This window comes from Phyllostomus discolor, chromosome 7 (genome assembly GCF_004126475.2).
Source record: "Phyllostomus discolor isolate MPI-MPIP mPhyDis1 chromosome 7, mPhyDis1.pri.v3, whole genome shotgun sequence".
In the NCBI taxonomy this organism is placed as follows: domain Eukaryota; kingdom Metazoa; phylum Chordata; class Mammalia; order Chiroptera; family Phyllostomidae; genus Phyllostomus; species Phyllostomus discolor.
Window position 1 is genome coordinate 39650545 of NC_040909.2, and position 21754 is coordinate 39672298.

The 21754-nt window shown below is 43.9% G+C and overlaps 2 protein-coding genes across 3 annotated transcripts in view; one reads left to right on the forward strand and one right to left on the reverse strand.

Annotated features, from left to right (window-relative positions):
* Positions 1 to 21754, reverse strand: part of SYN2 (synapsin II) — a 201528-nt gene that overhangs the window by 19650 nt on the left and 160124 nt on the right. The window contains exons 5-10 of the mRNA XM_028518111.2: positions 17030 to 17119; positions 6550 to 6612; positions 6006 to 6148; positions 2400 to 2474; positions 1823 to 1925; positions 342 to 491 (exon numbers count right to left, since the gene is read on the reverse strand). Of these exons, the coding sequence (XP_028373912.1) occupies positions 342 to 491; positions 1823 to 1925; positions 2400 to 2474; positions 6006 to 6148; positions 6550 to 6612; positions 17030 to 17119 (624 nt within the window). The remainder of the gene's footprint in view (positions 1 to 341; positions 492 to 1822; positions 1926 to 2399; positions 2475 to 6005; positions 6149 to 6549; positions 6613 to 17029; positions 17120 to 21754) is intronic.
* On the forward strand, positions 8672 to 19603 carry TIMP4 (TIMP metallopeptidase inhibitor 4). Of its 2 annotated transcripts, none has more exons than XM_036030791.1 (5): positions 8672 to 9207; positions 10257 to 10285; positions 10786 to 10900; positions 13802 to 13926; positions 14572 to 19603. In XM_036030791.1, exons 1-5 carry the CDS (start codon positions 9069 to 9071, stop codon positions 14767 to 14769), a joined length of 606 nt encoding a protein of 201 aa, XP_035886684.1. In that variant the 5' UTR covers positions 8672 to 9068; the 3' UTR covers positions 14770 to 19603. The 2 variants fall into 2 exon arrangements, with proteins under 2 accessions (XP_035886684.1, XP_028373913.1); XM_028518112.2 differs by having other exon boundaries at positions 8676 to 9207; positions 10257 to 10354.

A 21754-nucleotide genomic window follows, 5' to 3' on the forward strand; every position in this document is an offset into this window, starting at 1 on the left:
ATTATACAAAAGTTCAGTGGAGAGAAGAGTTTGGGGATGTTTTTGAAATGTGACATAGCTCCTAGTAATGACACTAAAGACCCCTGGGCCCAGGGCCCTTGCCTTTCTTTGGTCCATTCCAGAGCCCCAGGGCCTTAGGTTCCATAAACACTTCAAGGTGGATTTTCCACTAGACCTGCAGAAAGGAGGGAAGGGAAAGAAAGGAAGAGGGACAAGATTCCATAAATCCCATCCAGGCCTGTAGGTATCTGACATCTGTTCCATCCTAGAGCCACTGTAGTTTAGATCAGTGGGCTTGGGAATGGTTCTTGGTTCTCCTGTGTCTCCTTCTAGCTGCTTACCTGTGGCTGCTGGGTGGTTAACGGTCTCTGAGGAGACAGGACAGGGGTCCTGGACAGGAGCTGGTTCATCTTGCTGATGACTAGTTCAGTGATGAGTTGTTTGTCTTCCACCTGGTGTTCCCCAATCAGCGGCATACTGCAGTCCATGACCTGGTGGAAGACATGGCCCAGGTAGGAAAGGGTCTGGGGACATGAAAGGCCTCATATAGTCTTTCAGCATAAGAAGGATTTAAGCCAGCAGAGAGACATTGGGGATGAAGCTGGTGTTCTTCTCTTCAGCTGAAAGCATGCTCCTTTGCAGAAGGAGGACCTTTGTCCTCTCCTTCTTCAAATCTTTGCCGTTGGCCTTCCCCCAACCTTCACCTAGGCCAGGACCCAGTGAGACTGAAAGACTGATTACTGAAGCTAGTGAGTGGAGAGAGGTGGAGAGCAGGATACAGTATAGACCCAGGGGTCAGAAGTTTGCAGGGAGAAGAACCAGAAACACCTGAAAGGCCATTCCCTTAACTGTCTGGTTAGGAGCAGGCAGTTTTCATCTGACTTTTTACCCATACGATCTGCATCTCCACACATACTCTAACCATGAAATAATGAGATCCCTGCCTTTGCTCATGACCTGGGATGACTTCCCTTTTTGCCCCAATTCTGATTCTTCTGTACCTCAAGGTCCAGATCAATGTTTTCCCACTTTAGGAAGTACCCGCCTGCCCAGGATCATAGACTCTATATTCCAACTCTCTCATTTATGGATGACAAAACTGAGGCCCACACAGAGAGGGGAGGTCTGACCAGAACACTACATGTCAAGCAGACCACAGAGTAGATTCTGATGCCCACTTTGGGCTCCTGACACTAATCCTCTGGAATACCACCAACTCCTGGTAAGGAGCCTTTCCTGCTCACAGGAACACTGGGCAGAAATGTGTGCAAAGGATTCATACTGCCACTGACTTTCCCTTTAATACAAAAAAAGGAAGTCAGCAGAGTTGTGCTTGAGGACTAGACTGAGTGCAGTTTTCTCCGAGGCTCATTGAGATTCTACAAATCTGTATCCAGGAGACCTGAGTACTAGCCTAGGTTGGGACAATAATTCACTTGGTGGCCTTGGGCTCAAGTTTATGGCATTAGACCTCAGTTTTCTCACCTGCAAAGTATATAGATCGGATTACATGATTTTTTCTGAGGCCAAGAATGGTAAAAACACTAGTCTTCCCACAGGAATGACATCTGGCTAAGATTCCAGGAACCCAGATCTCTTACCTATAGCATGGGTTAGCCTAGCTGGTTGGAAACAATGGCTCCCCACTGGTGGAGGTGTTTTGCTATGTACATCTACTGGTCATGTCCTGGGAACCTTCCCATGACAAAGGAGAGTCTAACCTAAATGTAGTCTGGACCACCCACAGAATTAGCAAGCCAAGAGCTTGGCCTCCAGCACTGAGAGTTGTCTCTTACTGAGAAACTCCTTGGGCCAGACTTACCTCAAAAATGTAGTCTTTTCCATCTTTGCCATGTACAGCTTTGACTGCACAGATGTCCAGTCCACCAAACATCTCAGAGCAGGTATCTACCCACAGTTTGTACCTGGAGGAGATGGGAAGGTGTCCTGAGGATGGGGCATTAGCTCACATCCAGTCTGCTTCCTGGTCACACTCTCCTTGATGCCTTGGCCCCTACCAGCACCCCTCCCCTGTGTGCCCTCCTCCTACCCCCATCAAGCACATCTTTAGTGCCCTCCAGCTTTGCTCTCCAGATCCTACCTGTCTTTCTAGGCACAGAGCAGGGCTTACCAACTCTAGGTGGCCTTTCCTCAGTTACTGCAGCCCACAGTAACTACTCCTTTCTTAAAACTTCTGTGGTATATTCAGTCTTTATCTCCATAATTTAGCACACAACCCAGTCCTACCTGATCTTGCTAACTGACTGCCTGGGCCTTTGTGTTATATCTGTCCTGTCTGATTAGAGGTTCCCTTTGGGCAGGACTCAATTCTTACACCTTTGTATCTATGGAGGGCTCACTCTTGCTGGCCTAGGAACTGGACTCCTTTTTTTACTCACCTGTCTGACATGGCGATCTGCTCCAGCATTGCAGAACCAGTGTTTGTCTTCCAGTTCCCTGAGATGGACGTCCTCCTATAGCAAGGTCCCACCAGGATAGGAAAGGTGGTAAGCCACACCAGCAAGAGGAAGGCATGAGACTTTCCAGAATTTTAGCTCACAATTGCTTTGCTCATCTGCTTCACCCACAAAGAGCCCAGGGGCCCGTCTGCTGAGCCTAGAACCTGGCTGCCTCTGCCAAACCCTGGCCTAAAATGTTCTCCTCCTCTCTCCAAGAGTCCAACCCACTGCTCTGGCTCCATGGAGCCGTCCAGATCTTTCAACCAGATAAGTGCTTCCTCTCCTAAGAACCCCTATAGGACTTTGCCTGTACCTCATTTATAATTCTACATCTACTTTTTACTTTAGTTATTTAATTTGTCTTCTGTCCACAAGCCTGTAAACCACTTGAGGGTATGTATTGTTTTGTATTCCCAGCAGCCTATCCACCTAGTTTCTGGGCTGACTTTGTACAACAGTCCCCTTGATCTATGGTTTTCATTTTCCATGGTTTCAGTTACCGAGGGTCAACTAAAGTCTGAAAATATTAAATGGAAAATTCTAGAAATAAACATACCTTAAGTTTTAAATTGTACACTGTTCTGAGTAGCATGATAAAATCTAGTGCTCTGTCCCACTCAGGATGTAAATCACCTCTTTGTCCAAGTATCCACACTGCATACACTACCCTACCCATTATTCACTTAATAGCTGTCTTGGTCATCAGATCCACTGTTGTGGTATCACAGTGCTTTTGTTCAAGGAACTCTTATTTTACTTACTAATGTCTCATTCACCTCACTTCATCTTATCACACAGGCATTTTATCATCTCACATCATCATAAGAAGGGTGGGTACAATACAGTATTTTAAGAGAGAGACATCATATTCACATAATTTTTGTTACAGTATGTTATTACAATTGCTCTATTTTGTTATATTTATTGTTATTCTTTAACTGTGCCTAATTTATAAATTAAACTTTACTACAAATATATAGGTATAGGAAAAAATGTAGTATATGTAGTATATATAGGGGTTGACACTACTCAAGGTTTTGGGCACCCACAGATAAAAGGAAACTACCGTATATACAAACTGAATTCTATTGATCCTGGGAACACCCTCAGAGTTCTTGGGACTATATCCCAATGGCTTCTATTCCAGCTCACTTACTCATTTATTCAACAGTTGGTTTCTGAGGGCCTATAGTATTAGCAACGTGACCCTGGACAAGACAGTTAACCTCTTCAGGTTTAAGTTGCTTCACCCATCCAATGGAGCTGATGGAATCAAGTCGCCAACCTGTTCTCTGCTATAACCTCTGCACCCTCCATCCATGAACATGTGTTAGAGTCAACTAGTCTTGGGCTAAATAGGAGGCAGATAACCTGGTTTCTGGTTTTGTATTTGCTCTTGACTGGCTGGGTGACCTTGAGTGACCTTCACCTGGCTGAGCCTCCCTTATCCCTTTGTAAACACGGGTTGCTTAAAATTTTCAATAAACTGTAAAATAGCAAAGGTATCTTTTTAATTATTAATCTTCACTGAGACACAGCCAAGAAAATGGAGATGTCCTAAGGGACAGAAAAGCCCTGCTCACACCAGTGACAGAATCCTTATCACTCACTACTGACTGGAAATTGATGTGCTAGTTTCCTCTCAGCAGTTTCCAGGAGCCCCCTCCATAGATATCTGATTTCGGACGCTGGGAAACCTAGTACAGCTAGTTTTTCAGAGCCCTGAGGTGCAGTGAGTCGACTGATGTGGTAATACATTACTGACTGCTTTCCAAGGTTACTGACTGCTTTCCAAGGTTCTTTCTTCCCAAGCCCCTCACCAGAGCCTCATTGCAAGCCCCCTTTTGTGAGTAGGCTGGTATTCTTCCCCTCACTTTACAGTTGGGGATTCTCTTATGCTTTAGTTTGCTCGCTTTTGGAAACCCTGACCCTTAAAAATGTGGCATGTCCCCCTTTTAAGGATCAAAACACTCTTGCTTCATTGTCATAAACCTTGTGTTTATTTAGGGTATTTTAATTTTCAAGGATAGGAAATCTGCTTTCCTAGGTGCCTGAACATATTTATGTATTTTTCTGCTTATTTTAGATAATTTTTATAATGGTCTTTTAAATTATCTTGTCTTACATTGTGCATAATTTTAAAGCAACCCTAAATTCCTTTCTGAAGCAGAAAGACTATAAATAAAAAATTATAAACTTTTAAAAAGTAGGAATCTAACAGTGAAGGTAAAAAAATTCTATGCCTCAATTCTCTGTAAGAATTGTTCCCTGAGTACTTACTGGGTGCTTACTACACTATTGCTGCACAAGGCAGTGGGCCTGCAGAGATGATGCTATCATGTCGCCTCAGAGGAGAGGGAAATGCATCATATGTGTGAAAAGGGCTAAACTACAGGTATGAGAAGGGAGTACAGGGAAAGACCTCCTTACTAACTCCAGGGGTGGGGAGCAGAAAGATTAAAAAAGAACGAAGGAAGAAAGATGGAAAGGATGGGTAAGGAAAAGGAAAAGCTGCCCAACCTTGAAGTCTGCTGAAGTCCTGAGTGGCAAAGGTCAAATTCATGTATTATAATGTTCAGTCTTTGTTAACACAGATGCACAACCTATTTTTTTTCTAAAAGTGGGAGGTTAGTATTTCCAAAACTGGAATTATAACCATTGCATTCTTATGTTTATTACAGAAGATTGGGAAGTCTTGAAATCTTTTCTTTTTCTTAATTCTTAATTCATTTTTTAATTTTAATTTTTAAAATTTTTATCTACATTCTAACAGAGGAAACCTTTAACTTTCCATTCTGGCAAATGGACATAGTTATGTGGAAAAGTCATCTATTCTTATAATCACTAGGCGTTTAATGCTCTATAGTATTTTTAAAGCTATATATTTTCATCAGGAATGTTTTAACTTTTTCTGTGCAGTGGCAGTCCGGTAAAGCATATGGATTCCTCTCCTTCCAATGTATAAAATATATAAGATGTGTAAATGTATATAGTAAAGAACACAAGATAACAAGGAACTCAATTATTTAAAATAATTATCAAATAAAGTTAACAAAATATTAAACAAATGTATGACTAATAAAAATGTTTCTTTATAAATAGCAAATGTGTTCACAGGGATAAATGTAGTGGCAGGTCTAATAATTACCATGATCCTTTAGTAGTGGTAACAGTACGTAGTATTGAGGGACATCTGTCACAACTGTATAAAAATACACAAATTTCTGTGATTATCTTTAGTGACAAAGTCATTCATGCTGCTGCTACTACTACCATCTATTACCTTTGGTCAGAACTGAGGAAAACACCATATTTCACTTAAAGGCTAATACAAATAAATATTAATTTTATTTCTCATCTTAGTTCATGGACTTGAAAGGATCCCAGGCTAAGACTCCCTGATTTGAATGTTACCCTTGTTCTGTTCTCTACCTGTGGGCCAGATGAGATTAAACCGAGAGCTGATTGCTACCTGGAAGCTCAAGGATTCTCTACCGGGTTGGGGAAAAAGTGAAGAGTATCTGCTGGGAACCCACCCCTACTCACATGTAAGCCTTGTAGTTGTTGCCTATCTTCTGGACCCGGATGTCATACTTGGCATCAATGAACGGCTCTGCTGTTGCATAGGTCTGGGTGAGGGCCACCACACTAGCAATGTCCTGGAAATCGTAGTGGTTTTCCACTTTGACCTAATGTTGGAGTAAGGCAGAGAGGGAGAAAATGAGACATACATATACACACACTGAGAGTCACAAAAACCCGGGGACTCCAGACTCATTCAGATGTTTCCCATCCAGATGTGAGCCCAGGGACCACATCTCCCTAGGAAACTCCTTCTCTCTAGCTTCCCTTCCTAGGCTCTGGAGCCACGCTTACTGTAAAAGGCCCAAAGAACCAAGCAGGTGGCCTGCACTCTGCTTGTTGAAAAAGGCCTGTTTGTGTAACACTCATGGCTTCAGAGAGGCCAAATCCCTTTCTCCTCGGAAACAATTGCTCAATAACAGGGAGGGGAAGAATAGTCCATAACCAGACTCTCTGAAAATTGCCCTTCTTGGCCTCAATCCCAAAGCACATCAGGCCCCAGCCTTACCTTGCCCATGCCTGAGTGAGCATGGCCGATCTTCACCACCACAGGGAACGTGGGCAGGGTCAGCTGAAAGCAGAAAAGAAACAAAAGAATTGGTCAGAGTGTGCTTGTCTCTCTGTGGAATATTACAAATATTTTTTCTTAGGAACACCCTCAGAAGGGCCCTTTAAAGAATTAGTCCGATCTACGCGCTTTATAAATTAAAACTCTGAGGCCTGTAGAGTGACAGCGACTTGCCTAAGGTCAGAGCACGCTAGTGGCAGATCTATAAGGGAACTCCATTCTCCTACTTGGTAGTCTCTACATCTTTAAAATTCATTGTTTCAACCTTCTTTGCATTAGACAAATCCTGGGCAGGACTGGACCTTAGCCAAAAAGAACTTGAAAAACTGCATCTTTGAAAGGGTGAATTTTACGGTGTGTAAATTATACCCTAGTAAACCATAATTACAAAAGGAATACATCTTTGGAATCATAATGTCCCTTTTGTCATGAACCTCTTAGTATCCTCCCCTCTCTCTCAAACATCCAGCTTTCATACATTGAACCTGTCTTTTCTCCCCCGTCAGTCTCTTCATTGCTCACCAATACCTCAAGCTCAAACAACAAACAGCTTAGCATGCTAAGGCCTATTTCTGTCCAGCTTGGGGTTTGGAAGAGAGCTGACATAAAAATTCAACAGGTTTATCATTTGAAAGAGATCCTTAAAAGAGTAAATTCTGCCTCGAGGTAGCTGCATTTTAATAGATGAATAATTAAAAACTTAAAGGAATTACCTTCCAAAAACAGAAATGTAAGCTGTTACAAAATTGCAGTGAAAGAAGTAATTTGGTACAATGGAAGGGACACTAGGCTAGATGTCAGGAGACTTGCATTCTAGTTCTTTCTGCCACTGACCTTCCGCAAGTCACTTTACCTTACTGAGCTTACAGTAAGAGTCCATGAGCTTACAGTAAGAGTCCATTTGCCGAATGAAGAAACTGGATCGGATCCTTTTTGAGATCCCATCTAATAACACATCAGACTCTGTATTAGCCTGGGTGTTGTATGAAGAACCGATTTGGACACAGAATCTCATCTTCCTCAGTGAGGCTCAGCTCTCTTTCAAACATTTGTCCTTCTTTTCAAACATCACTGCCACATTAAAACGAAAAGATGTCTTTTGAAGGAAATAATGTTGACTGAAGGAAAATCAGATTACCATGGAAATCCTGTAGACCAGACACTGGGAATGTCTGACCTGAAGATTTCAGTATTCCTGGCTGAGGCCAGCTGAGGCCAGCTGAGGCTGGCTCAAAGAGTTTCCAGGAGCCTTGGAAATCATTGTAGTTCAACCCTATTTTATGAAGAAAAAGGTGAGGCCTGGACAGGTAAAGGTCGTAAAGCTGTCCAGTGGTAGAATCAGAACACAGACTCCTACTTTCCAGTCTAGCACTGTATTCTGGCAGAGTGGGCAAGGCCCCAGTCTCACGGCATTGCTCCCGTGTCCTGCTTCTTTGTTTTCTAAGTTGCCCTACCTTGTTATATACAGGGTAGGGCAAAAGTAGGTTTATAGTTATTCACATGGAAAATAATAAAAGAGTAAATTGTACTTCATGTATTCACAACTGTAAACACATTTTTGCCCTATTCGTTATAAGACATAATCTCTCAAGTGAGTAACAACATGAGTCGGTATAGCCTAGGATCTGAAGAGGGCCTTGAGGTCCCAGGTTTGTGCTAGGTAATGGGATACTGTGCTTCGAGTCTGCACCCGAAATACTGTCCTCAGCCATCTGCAGTCTGAGGCTCTGGGTATGCAAAAGGGTTTCCAAAGCTGCTTTCTGGCTGCTTTCTGACATCTCTCCCTACTCCCCCCTACCCTCCAGCCAACAGAGCCAAGACACACACAAACACACACATACCCCAACTTTCTCTTTTTCCATTACTGTTTACTGTTGCTCTGGAGCCTCCTAAATAGGTCATTGAAAACACTTCCTGCAGCTGAAAGGAGCCCTGAGTAGCTTGTCTTATTCCCAGTGTGCAACTCAGCAAGGGGTTCGTCCTTCTCTGTCACTGTCTCTTTGCCTGTTGTAATTCTGTCTGCCTCTATGACTGCCTGTCTCATACTCTTTCTGTTTGTGCCTCTCCTCACTCTTGTTCCTTCTGCTTGAATCACAGTCCCTTGGTCTTTCTGCTTCTTGTATTTGTCTTTGTTGTGCTTTTTGCCATGACACCATCCCCTCTCCCAGTGCCTTCCCTCCATTTCTGGAAGGCTTATAATTGCTCGGGCAGGGAAACAGCAGCTAAGAGCCTCTCCTGGCTTCCCTCTTCATCTTGTTGAGGCTGCCAGTCAGAAGGGCCGCCAGTCCCGCAGCCTCAAGTGGCCTACAGCCAAAGAAGGGCGGAGACCATGGGGCGGGATTGGTCCTAGGTCCACCTCATAAAGCCTAGGGCGAGGGGCGTGAGGCGTTCTAAAGGAGCCCTGGAGGGGCTGTTTGGTCCAGTAAACCCCAAAGGCTTAGTCGGGGCTCTGCAGTGTCATGCCCCGGAGCCCCCAGACCGTGCGGAGCTGGGCGCTGTTGCTGCGGCTGCTGGCATTGCTGCGGCCACCGGGACTGGGCGAGGCGTGCAGCTGCGCCCCCGCGCACCCCCAGCAGCACGTCTGCCACTCTGCGCTTGGTGAGTCGGAAGGCCCGGGAGGTCCACAGCAGGGGGTGGTTGGGGCCGAGCTGTAGACTAGTGGTCTGGAGGGAAAAGGAGGAGCTCAAATTCCGCACTAGTTGCCTCCAGTTGGGGCTGATGGGTCGGGCAAGACCAGCACCATAGCAACCTTGCAAGCTCAGTTAGTGTCCATAGCGACCCCTCCCCCTCGCCCCTCCCGCCGCCCCCCCCCATTGCAATTATCGAGTGTCGTTGAGCACATCACTGGAACTACCCTGTGATTATTCTAAATTACTGGATGGGGGAGGGGGACGCCAGGGGCCAGAAGATTGGGTTTTCACTATAAACGTCCATCTATTGCCTCTTCTCTTCCCTCTGCTTGGAACGTCCTTCCCCCTATCCTTAAATTCCTGGCAAACTCCTACTTATTCTTTAAAGTCTTAGATATCTCCTTTTCTCTGAAGCCTTCCTGAATCCTTGGTACTGCCACACAGCATCTTCTACATCTTTTGTGCTCCTGCTGTGCTGTGCTGTTAGGCTGAGTTCTGCCGGATTGGGGACCCTGTCTTAATCATGTTTATGGACCTAGTATCTAGTGTTAGGCCAGGCACAGAGGAAAAGCTTCATAAACTGTTTCTGATTAATGCCCAAATGGCAAAAGATGAACTACCTCTGTGCAGGGTCAGATAATTTATTAATTCAAAACTATTTACTAATATCAATGTTAGGCAGGCTCTGTTTTAGACCTTGGGCTATACTAGTAGATGACCCCACTGACTGCCCTCTTCCCTCCTCTATCCTGATGCCCACCTCCACCCCCTGGCACTCAGAAAACTGAGTGCCTCTGGAAAACTAGACTCTCAAAACTAGCACATAAAGTGCAGAGATTGTAGCACCTAACAGGCCTCACTGCACAGGAGGAGTTTCCAGGTCCCCATTTTGTTACATCATCTTCCTCACAACCCTGAATTCCCCTACAAAATTCTCCAGGGGCCCCAGGTCATCCAGATCCCAGATGGACTGCTCCCACAAGTTGCTGAAGGCTCCCTCTTTTACTTCCTGTGCAGTGATCCGGGCTAAAATCTCCAGTGAGAAGGTAATTCCTGCCAGTGCAGACCCTGCTGACACTAAAAAAATGATCCGGTATGAAATCAAACAGATAAAGGTACATGGGGACAGGACAGGGCTTTTATCCCCTGGGCTTTTGGGAGGAGTGGGGTCTGTGTTCTGGGAAGGGTGGGGCTGGGAGGTCAGGCAACCTGGCTCTGATCCTGGGTGTAGATGCTGAGGTGGAAGTGGATGACATGTTGCGAGCAGGGCCCACAGAATTTGAGTGACAGTGCAGGGTAGGCCCTCAGAGTCCCTTTAATCCTGGGCATGGGGCTGCTAGAGGTACTTCCCCTCTCACTGGAATAAACCAAGGTTCAGATTTTTTTTTTTAAGAGAGAAATGATCCAGTTGAACCATCTGTGTACATCAAATCCTGAACTAGATATTTGCTTAATTTTTTTTAGATTGAAGAATGAGAAGTTTTTCCTGTTAAGATATAAATTTCACTCACCGACCCAATACTGCTATTTTGTAATTGCTTTTCAGATGTTTAAAGGGTTTGAGAAAGTCAAGGATGTTCAGTATATCTACACACCTTTTGATTCCTCCCTCTGTGGTGTGAAACTAGAAGCAAACAGCCAGAAGCAGTACATCCTGACTGGTAAGTTAAAGAGCAGCAAGTGGCCCCAATAGTCTCTGTCCTAGGGACAGCAGCTAAAGAAGAGCCAGGGCTGTCCTTGACTCATTCTGAGCAGGTGACATATTCTGAGCATAAAGCAGAGCTGTGTTACTAAGGGGCAACCTCTGAGATGGGAGAGGCTTGGTAACTTCCCTTTCAATGCAAGAGTTCTCATTACAGTGATCTTAGCCACTGCTTCACTGTTTTAAGGATGGGTTGCTCTCCCAGCCTAGGGCAGCTGGTTCCATTCAGATTTTATTTATTTATTTTTAGAGAGGGGGGAATGGAGGGAAAAAGGGAGAGAAACATCCATGTGCAAAGAGATACATTGATTGGTTGCCTCTTGCACACCCACAACTGGGATCTGGCCTGCAATACAGGCATATGCCCTGACTGGGAATCGAACCAATGTCTTTTCAGCTTGCAGGCCGGCACTCAATATATTGAGCCACACCAGCCAGGGCTCAAACAGTTACAGTTTTATAAGGATTCTGGTATTTTAAGCCCAAATCTGGTCCTCTAAAACTGAACCTTGTGCATTCAGCTCTGCCCTCTGCTCTATAATGATCCCCCAGAGGCCTGAGGACGACAGATGTGAACACTCTAGCTCCAGGTCTGCGGGTCATGGCTCTCAGCCTCTCCTATTCTGGTCACCTCCAATGGAATATAGCTGTCCATGTCCCCTCCCTAGCACAGGACAATAAATTGGATACAACACTACAGGAGAGGTCTTAGTTTCACAGAATAAAGGAGAATTGTGTGTGTACAACCCTGCCTCCCCCAATACACACATTACAATACTGTAGCCTATGATGGCATTAGCATTAGACAGCCACTCCTAACTCATAGTGAGCCTGTATGGCTAACTCATACCCTGGGGCCCTATTCTGGGGTATAATAAAGCAAAACCTTAACAGGAGCTTTAAGTCTAACATGGTTTCTCTCCATGAACTTGGTAAGTCTCCTCCATGCTGAGCAAGTTGAGATATAACAAAGAACCACATAAGACCATGACTCCGTAAGTGAAGAATTTTAATACTATATTATTCTATAATTCAGGAAAAAGGTATCTTATGGCTACAAACAGTTAGGGAAGCTTCGTTGTAAAAGTGGGATCTAAATTAAACCTAAAGAATGAATACTTAGAAAGGTAAGGAGAAGAAAAAGACAGCAGATAAGGAGAACAGAAGGAGGAATTCCACTATCTGTCCATCCACTCAGCAGTGAATGACCACATATTAGTTGCCAGGCCTTGGATAGGAGAATGGAGACTCAATAGCAAGTCATAGTCCTCAAAGAGCTCACAGTCTAGAGTTGGCTCTTGAGAACTCATAGGTATTAGAGGACATACTGGCAAGGGCTCCCAGCTCTAAGAATATTAAATTGCTGATCTAGGAGCCTCTGTATGGCAGAGGTGGAGGCAAAGCATGCCACTGAGCCCTCATCATCCCCGGGCCAGCAGATGAAGCTACCTCCTTCCTAAGTACCTACCCTGTGGGTGCCTAGCCCTCTGCTTGGCACTGTGGTGCATCAGGAAAAGAGGGAGGCATGCCCTGTGCCTTCAAGGAGGTCATGTCTAACCAAGGGTGAAGATAAATAACAAAATACAGGCCTACTGAAAAGTCATCAGTAGCACCCATGTTCTTCAAGAGAGGGCACAAGTTCTTCTCCCTAATGTTGAAAGCCCTTTGCGATCTAAAGACTGCTGACCTCTCCAGCTTTGTCTCCTACCATTTGTCACTGACAGTTTCCAGCCCCTGAGTTTCCCCAAAGCTGAACTAAACTACTTGCCATTACAGAAGGTATTTGGCTGGGCTGTGCACCTCCACCTTTACACAGAACAATCCCAATGTCCAGAAGTCTTTGCCCCAACTTGTCTGACAGGTAAACTTCTGCCCATCCTTTCAAGGCCCAACAGGAGCATCATCTCTTAGACACCTTCCTTGCCCCACCCCTTCCACAGACAGAAATCATTATGCTTACCTTTGTTTTTATAATGCATCTTGTATATAATCACACAACAGTGTAATTTTTGCCTACTTTTCTGTCTGACCTACTTGTTTTTAAGCTCCTTGAGGACAAAGATCCTGTCACATTTATTTCTGTATTCCTGGTACCAGGTCTAGTAGTTACTCAGTAAGTAAATGATTGAGTGACTAAAGTTCTAAGAGATGTGGGCTAGCATGGTCAGGGATGACTTTGAGGATGAGGTGGTATGGAAGATAGGAAAGAGTTTGAAAAGTAAAGAAGGGGAACGTTTGTATGGAGAAGAGGAAAGACCAAGGTAAGTATCAATGGGGTAAAAGACTGGCCTATGCAGATATTGGGAAGAGTTGGAAAGGGGAAGGGACCTATTATTTATTGCTCATCTTCTATGGGCCCACTATTGTGCTGAGAGTTTTACAAATATTTTCTCATTTAATCCTGGCAACAACTTTATTATTCTCATCTTTCAGTTGACAAGTTACATGACTTTCTTAAGGCCACACAGCAGGTAAATGATAGAAAAGAAGAGGGTTCCACCAAGAGTCTCACTTTAAACCCATGTTCTCTCTAGCACCATGCTTAAGGAAAAGTCCTTATCCCACAACTCTCCTTTGTACAAATGTAATCTTTGATATACAGATTATAGGGGTTTGTCTGGCCCCTTCATTGAGTTACCACTGCCACACAAAGAAAGAAGGAAGGAAAGGAAGGAAAGGAAGGAAGGAAGGAAGGAAGAAAAAGAAAGAAAGAAAGAAAGAGAGAAAGAAAGAAGGAAAGAAAGAAGGAAAGAAAGAAAGACCACATTAAAGAGGCTGTAATTTTGGGCTTTTCAAGGTCCCAAGCTTTTGGAGCTTCACAGATTCCTCATGCTATGTTCTCTTCCATCTCCCCTTGAAGGTCAGGTCCTAAATGATGGAAAAGTCTTCATTCATCTTTGCAACTACATTGAGCCCTGGGAGAACCTGTCCTTTTTGCAAAGAGAAAGTCTGAATCATCACTATCACCTGAATTGTGGCTGCCAAGTAAGAAAATGTCCATTCCCAAGGTCTTTTGTGGGTGGGAATGGGTCTTGAGACTTGCAGCCTCACCCTTCATGTACTCCTTCCTTCATGCATGCGCTACTCACTTAGTATAGTATACCTGAGATCTGCCATGGACCAGGCACTATATGAAGTTGGAGATAGAGAAGCAATGAGGTCATAGTCCCTGATCTCAAACTACTTACATTTTGGCAGGGAAGGTGGCCATCATCTAAGGCAAACTGAAATAGTATAGTTACCTTTTAAACAGAGTCTACTCTTTGCCAGCCCCTCTAATGGTCAATTTATTTAAAATATTTTTATGTAGCCTTTATAACAAATGTATGAAGAATTAAAATTCCTATTTTAAGGTGAAGAAATTAATGCTCTATGAAGTAAAGTAACTTGCTCGGGGTCAGTAGTAGAGTAAGGACCTTCAGGTTGGTCTGACCCCAGAGATGCCATTAGAGAGGCAATACTGCATGTGGGGAGTACAGGGGAAGGAGAACTTGGAGAATTTTGGAAACTTGGAAAGACTTCATGAGTCAGGGGCATTTGGGCTAGGCTGTAAGGATATGTAAAAGTCTGAAAGGAAATTAAGAAAAAAGACACTCTACTCACTTTGATGTTTTATGGCTATGACTCTAGATCACCACCTGCTACACAGTGCCCTGCACCATTGCGGCCCCCAACGAGTGCCTCTGGACAGACTGGCTGTTGGAACGAAAACTCTATGGGTACCAGGCCCAGCATTATGTCTGCATGAAGCATGTTGATGGCACCTGTAGTTGGTACGAGGGGCGCCTGCCCCTCAGGAAGGAGTTTATTGACATCATCCAGCCCTAGCAGGGAACAGTGACCACCACAGTCTTTCAGGAGTCCTGAAGACCAAGCCAGTTCTCCTTCCCTGCAGAGCTCGGGCTATCACCACCTGCCTCACTGCTGCCAGCCAATGGGAAGTACCAAGTGGACAGTCTGGCTAGTATTAGAACAGGGCTGAGGCACGTTCAGCTTACATCTGGACCCCAGCTCAGAACTTGTCAAAGTCTAGGGAAAGTAGCATGACTTTTCTATCTTACCCTCAGCCCTTCTCCCCTGCCTCCCAAACCCTTTCAGTCTAGCCAGTACCTATTACTGAAAGTTTTAATTCTGGCTTAGAATCAAAATAGTTTGGGCCAGAACTATTCCCTTTTCTCTCTAGGAAAATGTGTTTTCTCTTACCTTAATTGATCTGATCAGGAAGAAATGGTAATGTTATGTATATGAGATGGTTGTCTTCTGTCAACCAGAAGACAGGTTGACAACATCATAAACAGACTGCTTTAGAAGAATGAAAAGAATAATATACTATGGCTATATATCCTCTACTACAATCCCAACTCATCCTGATTGTCTCATACACTTCCATCTGTTTAGGAAAGTGACTTGAAGGGGCATAGAGTCATTCAATATGAGACCTACAATGGCCTAACCTCCCTCCTCATGCTGTAATCTCCTCTACACCATTCCTGGCAGAGGGTGTGGCCCAGTTAGCACACCTCTTCGGATAAGAATAGACTTAGGTTTTGTCTCTGCAGGTTAATTATCCTTAATGCCTTCAACTGATGTTCATAAGGCTTCTTTTCTGTTTCTTTTAGAAAGTCCTCTACTAGATTACTGATGTCTTAATTCCCACTTAAAAACTTTCTTTTTAAGCCAAAAAAAAAATCCCTTCTCTTGTAGAGTTAAAATTCCCCTTTAGTTTTTCACACCTCAGACAGATCTTAAGAGGTCTTTTTTTGAGAGCAAATTTCAGGATAGAGGATAGGACAAGAATAACATAAGAGACCTTGAGGGAAAACAATGGTAGATGGAGAATATATTTTTGCAATTTTTTTGTTTTCTTTCTTTCTTAATTATTTTAGTGGTCAGCCTTGCTAGATATTATAGCAGGAAAAATCCAGTTTCACTTCCCACCCTCCCTTTCGCTCAGTCCCCTTACCACTGTGTCTTGGATTCCCTGAGAACTCCAAGCACAGACCACTTAGGTTTCCTCAGCCTCTGCAAGGCTTCCTTGCTTGTCCTAAAAGGACAAGTCCCAATGTTGATCTCAAGGGTTTGTTAAGGACAAGGGCTAAAGTTCCAGAGCCTCTCACTGGGGAAGCTCTGAAAAGATGAAGGAGGTAGTTCTTTTCAAGGCTCAAGGTTGTTGTTATTAATCTATGTGTTGATAAGCAGGGCCATGCACAATATGCCAGAAGAAGGCTCTTGATTCACAGAAATGGTACAAATGGAGATCCTTTTTGGAGAAGGGAGTGAGAAGGAAACAGACATAATCTCTGTCCCATGGTACACTTAGAATGCTATAGCAGAGAATCTCCATTGGTGAGTTAAGTACCATCACCAAATCACCAGGCAGGCCTGGGACAGAGGACATGGGGACAGAAAGGAAGAAGGGAGAGTGAGGTCGAGGTCTCCATGGAGGAAAACCCATAGCAATAGCCTCTGTACCAACCAACCATGCCAACTCTCTGCTCCTTCTGATATCCTTGGATGGCCTCAGAGAAGGCATAACGTTAACCCAGTCTTCTCACAATCTTGACGAAAGCAAAGGGAATGGAAGGCCCTGGTAGTAATAACAGGAATAACATCTGACACCTGAGGGGTGCTTCACACTTTTCCAAAAGGCTATTACTTAAAAAAGAAAAAACTCAGTTAAATTGTTTACCAAATTAGACAACCTGGCTAGAAATAATTATGCCCATTTGACTTTTCACAGTTGGGAAAGTGACAAAGTGAGTAAATGTAACTAGTGCAATGATGTGGCAGAGTCAGGGCTAGAACCCAAAGCAGATCTTTTGATTAATGCTCCATAGATTTGCTACTTTTTCAGTTTGATAAAATGCCTTATTTCTGCTCTTCCCTATTCTATCTCCAGATTTTGGAAACAAGGGGCGATCAGCTAAAATCCAGCCACTCTGGCCACACATAGCAGGTCTGCAGTTTGACCCCAGGAGAGTCTCTGGGGTGGAGATACTGAAGCCCTCTTCAGGGCCCCACTGTTATCATGTGATTAAGCTCAGGGTGGAAATAGTAAAGGGACTGAAGTCCCCACTCAATCACCTACCATTTCTTTATGGTTGGGGTAGTATGTCTGCTCAATGAGTGGAAACTTTTCTCCTCCCAATGTCTTATAGATGGCCACCAGCTGGGCAAACTGTAAAAGAGAGGCAAACATTTCAGCTTATCTGGACTACTTAGAGAACAAACAACACAACAGTCTATCAAAAAATATTTATTGAAAATTTTCTCTTTTGAGGGTTTTGTGCAAAGTGCTGAGTATATAAAAGAGATGTACAATTCCTATTCTCAAGGAATGTGTTCTGTAATTAGGGAAAGGAGAGAGTGAGCTAACATTCATTCAGTGTCTACTCTATTTTAATGATATTTCATTGAATCCTCATATTAAATTGAGAAAATACATACTTTATCACCTTCGTTTTACATATGAGACCCAAAGAGGGTATAAAAGTTGCCTGAAGTCAGAGAGCTGCAAAGCTGTGAAGCTGAGATTTAAAATTAGGGTCTTTAATTCCAAACACCTGCATCTCTAGAAATGGCACGTGATGAATTGAAGCTAGATAGGTAACATGGTCCAAATCTTGGAAATTCAAATGCCAGGCAAAGAAATGGTAGCTTTTCCCTGTAGGCAGTATGAAGTCATCAGAGTTTGACCAGGGGGTGTCATGAATGAAGCTGTTCTTTAGGAAGATTTTGATAGTCATGTATATAGAACAGACAAACAGACCTAGTATTTCTGGGACTTACTACTTATCTAAGAACTGAACTCAGCTGGATCCTTTACCCATGAGAAACCAGAACAGCTCCATGAGGAAAAGGTGAAGTACACATATGTACAGTGTCAGGATTGGAAGGCCTTTGGCAGACATCTAGCACCTTCTGCCCACCGCCCCCCCCCCCCGCCACCTTAATAAGTGAAACAACTGAGGCCCAGACAAGTCACTTACCCAAGGTCACACAGTAGTTGAGCCAGATTCAGAGCCAGACCCCTTTATTCCCAATTCATAATTCTTTTTATTCCTCCAAGTAGCTGCCTTTCAGGCTCTGTAAAAACCATGCTCTTGCCACAGGAAACACACAGTACTTTCCTACTCAATTCATTCACACCCCCTGCTCCCCCCCCCCCCATCCCTAGTGCATTGGCAGCAGGGGTAATTCAGCATCCTTCCTCCAGTGCTTCTGGGTTATTTCACAGCCTAAGCAACAGATTTTTGGAACTGCTAGAAGGAAAAGCTGCCTTCCATTTTTCAGAGAAAGGAGAGCTAAAACATTTTCAAAAGCTCAGATCCTATTCTTTATAAGGGATGTTGGCACATGAGCCAGTGAGGAAGAGGGGGCTGGAGTAGTAAAAGCTCAGAACTGGGTTATTGGAACTGAAGTCTTTTGATTCTTGTTCTGCCTCTAACTTGGTAGGTATACTTTGGCAAATGATTTCTCCTCTCCAGGCCTCATTTTCTTCATACATAAAGTGAGAGAATTGATCAGTTCCTCAAACTTTTTACCACAAACAATATCTTTTGTTACATATCCTCCTGAACTCCATCATCAAACTGTAGTTTAAGTGATCATCTGCTGTGGTCCTTTTATGAGCAAAGATAATTTTTTTACTGTTTTTGAAAAGCTGGAAAATGTTGAAATTTCTGGATCACATCCCTTAGTAACACAGAGTTGGTGACTCGAGATCTCTGAAAGTAAGATTTGTAGACTCTCAAGCCCCTAAGATTTTATTATTGAAAGGGACTTTAGAGAGCTCTGGACCGAATATCTCATTCTACAAATGAGGAGACTGAGGCTAGAGAACTGAAGGGAAGCCTAGGCTCCCAGACCATGCCTGGAATTGAGGCTGTCAGGTCTCTTCTTGCCTGGTGCATTCTTTGTTGAACCCTGCTGTCCTCACCATTCTATGATTCTTCAACTTGTTTTCATTATCAAGACCAACCCCTCATACCTTTCCTGCCTCCTCTGATTCTATCTACCACCTCATCTGATCTTTAAGTCCTGCCTGCCCACCTCAGCCTGGCTGGACTCCTGCTCTGCCTGAGTTTCCAAGGCTCTTCAGCATCCCTAGCCAGCTCTGCTTAACAACCTCTGTCCTGCTGTAGCCCACGCCCTGGCATGGCATCAAGGCATGTGAGTCTCTATCTTCCCAACATGTGGGAGACTTACACAGGCACCACACTGATGCCAGGACAGCCCACGGCAAACTCCCAGTCCTGGAACAGCCAAGACTAAAACGGTAGCCAGTTCCCAAGCACTAGTTGGGTCCCTGGGAGCTCACCCTATCCTCCTCAACCTTATCTCTAACAGTCCCTGTCTGTTCAAGGTACTGGGTTTGGCACCTAACTCCTGCCTCCTTGGAAACTTAGATTAAATCACAAGCACACAGTCACCAATTAAACAAATGTAATATCTGATAAGGGTTATTTCCTCTATGTATAGACAAAAGAATGGATTTGGGAGCTGGGGGTGGTGGTGTTGGCAACAAACAGCAAGATAATGTTCTTTATAACCACTCATCCAATGAATCAGGAAAGACTTCTTGGAAGAAATGGGCTTTCAAGATCAGTCTGAATTTAATAATTTATCCTTATCCCTCCTGGAAATAAAACATTTAATTCAACCCTAGCGCATCTGTCTCTAAAAAAACCTAGAAAGAGTGACAGGGATTTCAGATACATTTGCAGCAGTACAGTGTGGAGTTGTTTTTGCTTTCTCTGGAACGCTCCTTTCAATGATAGGTCCACTTCTCCTTCCAGACTTCCAGTGTGCCCTCTGACCAATTTATGAGATGCAGATGTGCTCAGAGACACAGTGACATGAGGTAGAGCATTTTCCAACCAACTGAGGCCTTTCCTCATACCAAGCTAAGAAATTTAGAAAATATGAACCAAAGTCATCATCTCAGAGGGACCCCTCCCCTCATAGTCACCGAATTTGTCCACTCCCATTAACAGGCAGAGAACAATACAAGTATATAAAATGCCATTAGTTTGGTAGCTGCTTAGTAAAAATGAAGGGAGAACTTGGTGTCTAGCCAGGGAGCCCTGCTGTTCTGATGCAATGCCAAAGGCAATGTGCTGGGATTGTGAATGGGTGAGAATGTGAACCCTCACCAGATCCCAGATCCCAGGAGGGGCAAAGTTCTGGGCACAGGCTCTCTGATCCTCTTCTCCCTGCCTCTTGCATAGTTTTTTTTAAACATAAAGCAGGGGACCAGTTTCTATAAGAGGTCCCAAATTCTAGGGGACTCTAACAACCAGAATGGCAAACTGGTGGCCAGTACTATTATTCCTAGTTTATAGACAAAGAAACCACGGCAGAGAGGGGTTTAGTCAGAAGGCTGATAAGTGAAATCACCCAGAAAAAGCTGACAATAGCAGAATTGCCCTGTGTGGCTATGAGGGAGCCAAATTCTAACAGGTATTGAAGGGACTGGGGGAAGGACAAGGGCATTATGTGTAGTAGGGATGGTCACATGACTAAGGAGAAAGGGGAGGTCCCTAGAAGGAGGCTTGGTAAAGGCCTCATATGTGTTCTTCTGCGAGTAACAACACACTCAAATCACAACCCTTTTAGCTTGTTTCTGTAAAACTAGGATTCCAGATGCCTTAGGCCACACAGAGGGAAAGGCTGAACAAGGGAAACCCAACCTTCCTTCTCAACCACAGCAATTCCCAGGTCTTTTGACTCTTTCTCTCATACTGTTGATTCTTCCTGGCTTTCAAGTGAATGGGTAAACTTTGAGTTCAGGTGTGAAAAAAAGATCAAGATCAGAGGCAATGGGTCTATTTCATTAAAAAGCAAAACCAAACAAAATAACAACAACAACAACAAAAAAAAAACAAAACAAAACACCATCTTCAGCTCCCTGAGTGGTGGAGAAGCTTGAGGTCCAGAAATTTCAAAATCAGCCACTGGTGCCATGACTCTTGGCAAGCCAGCGTGTGATCGCTGAAATTTGATTTTTGGAAAACAAGAGGAGGAGGATGTGATTAGGGGCAGGTGTTTCCTTCTGAGAGGGCCAGCCTGCAGCAGCAGAGCTATTGGACCTGGGTTGCTTCAGCTGTCAGAGGGGAGGCCAGAGCGCCCCAATAGCCATCAAAGGTCACTCTCCCTGTTAGCCCCACTCTTTTTCTCTGCTCAGGAGTTCCCACTGCCTCCTAGATCTCCAGACAAGCCAAGGAAGAGAACACTGGCTTCTTCCTCACACAGTAACTTAATTTATGTGAGTGACAGTTCAATCTAGAGAAATTCTGGCTGCGTAACTTTGGTAATTTAACCTTTTCTGGATCTCATGTCTCTGTAGAAAGTGGTAATAATGATAATAATACCATCCTGGTAAGGTTAGTGTGAAGATTAAATAAAATTTAAATAGAAAAATGTCTGATGTTGGTGTGATGGAGTAAATGGTTTTATACTCCTTACTTTCCTTTTAAATTTTCATATATCTACCATGAAGGGTGGAGATTCGATCTCTAAGGGCACTTTTAGCTTGTATGAGTGTCTGATTCATATTTTGTGGATAAATCTGAATCTGAGGTTGTTAAAACACTCACTAAGACTGTCACTAACATCCCTCTGAGATGGAACATCTCCTTGGCCCCCACTGGTCTCGGGGCTTTCTAATAGATAGACCATTTGAAGGCAAGAAACAGGTATTTTTATTGTTGCATCCTATGGCTGAGGGCAGAGCCTACAGACTTGTAAGGGCTTCTACACAGAATCTTGGTGTGACTTTGCTGTGAAGCGAAAGGCCCACTGTGAGCAGCAA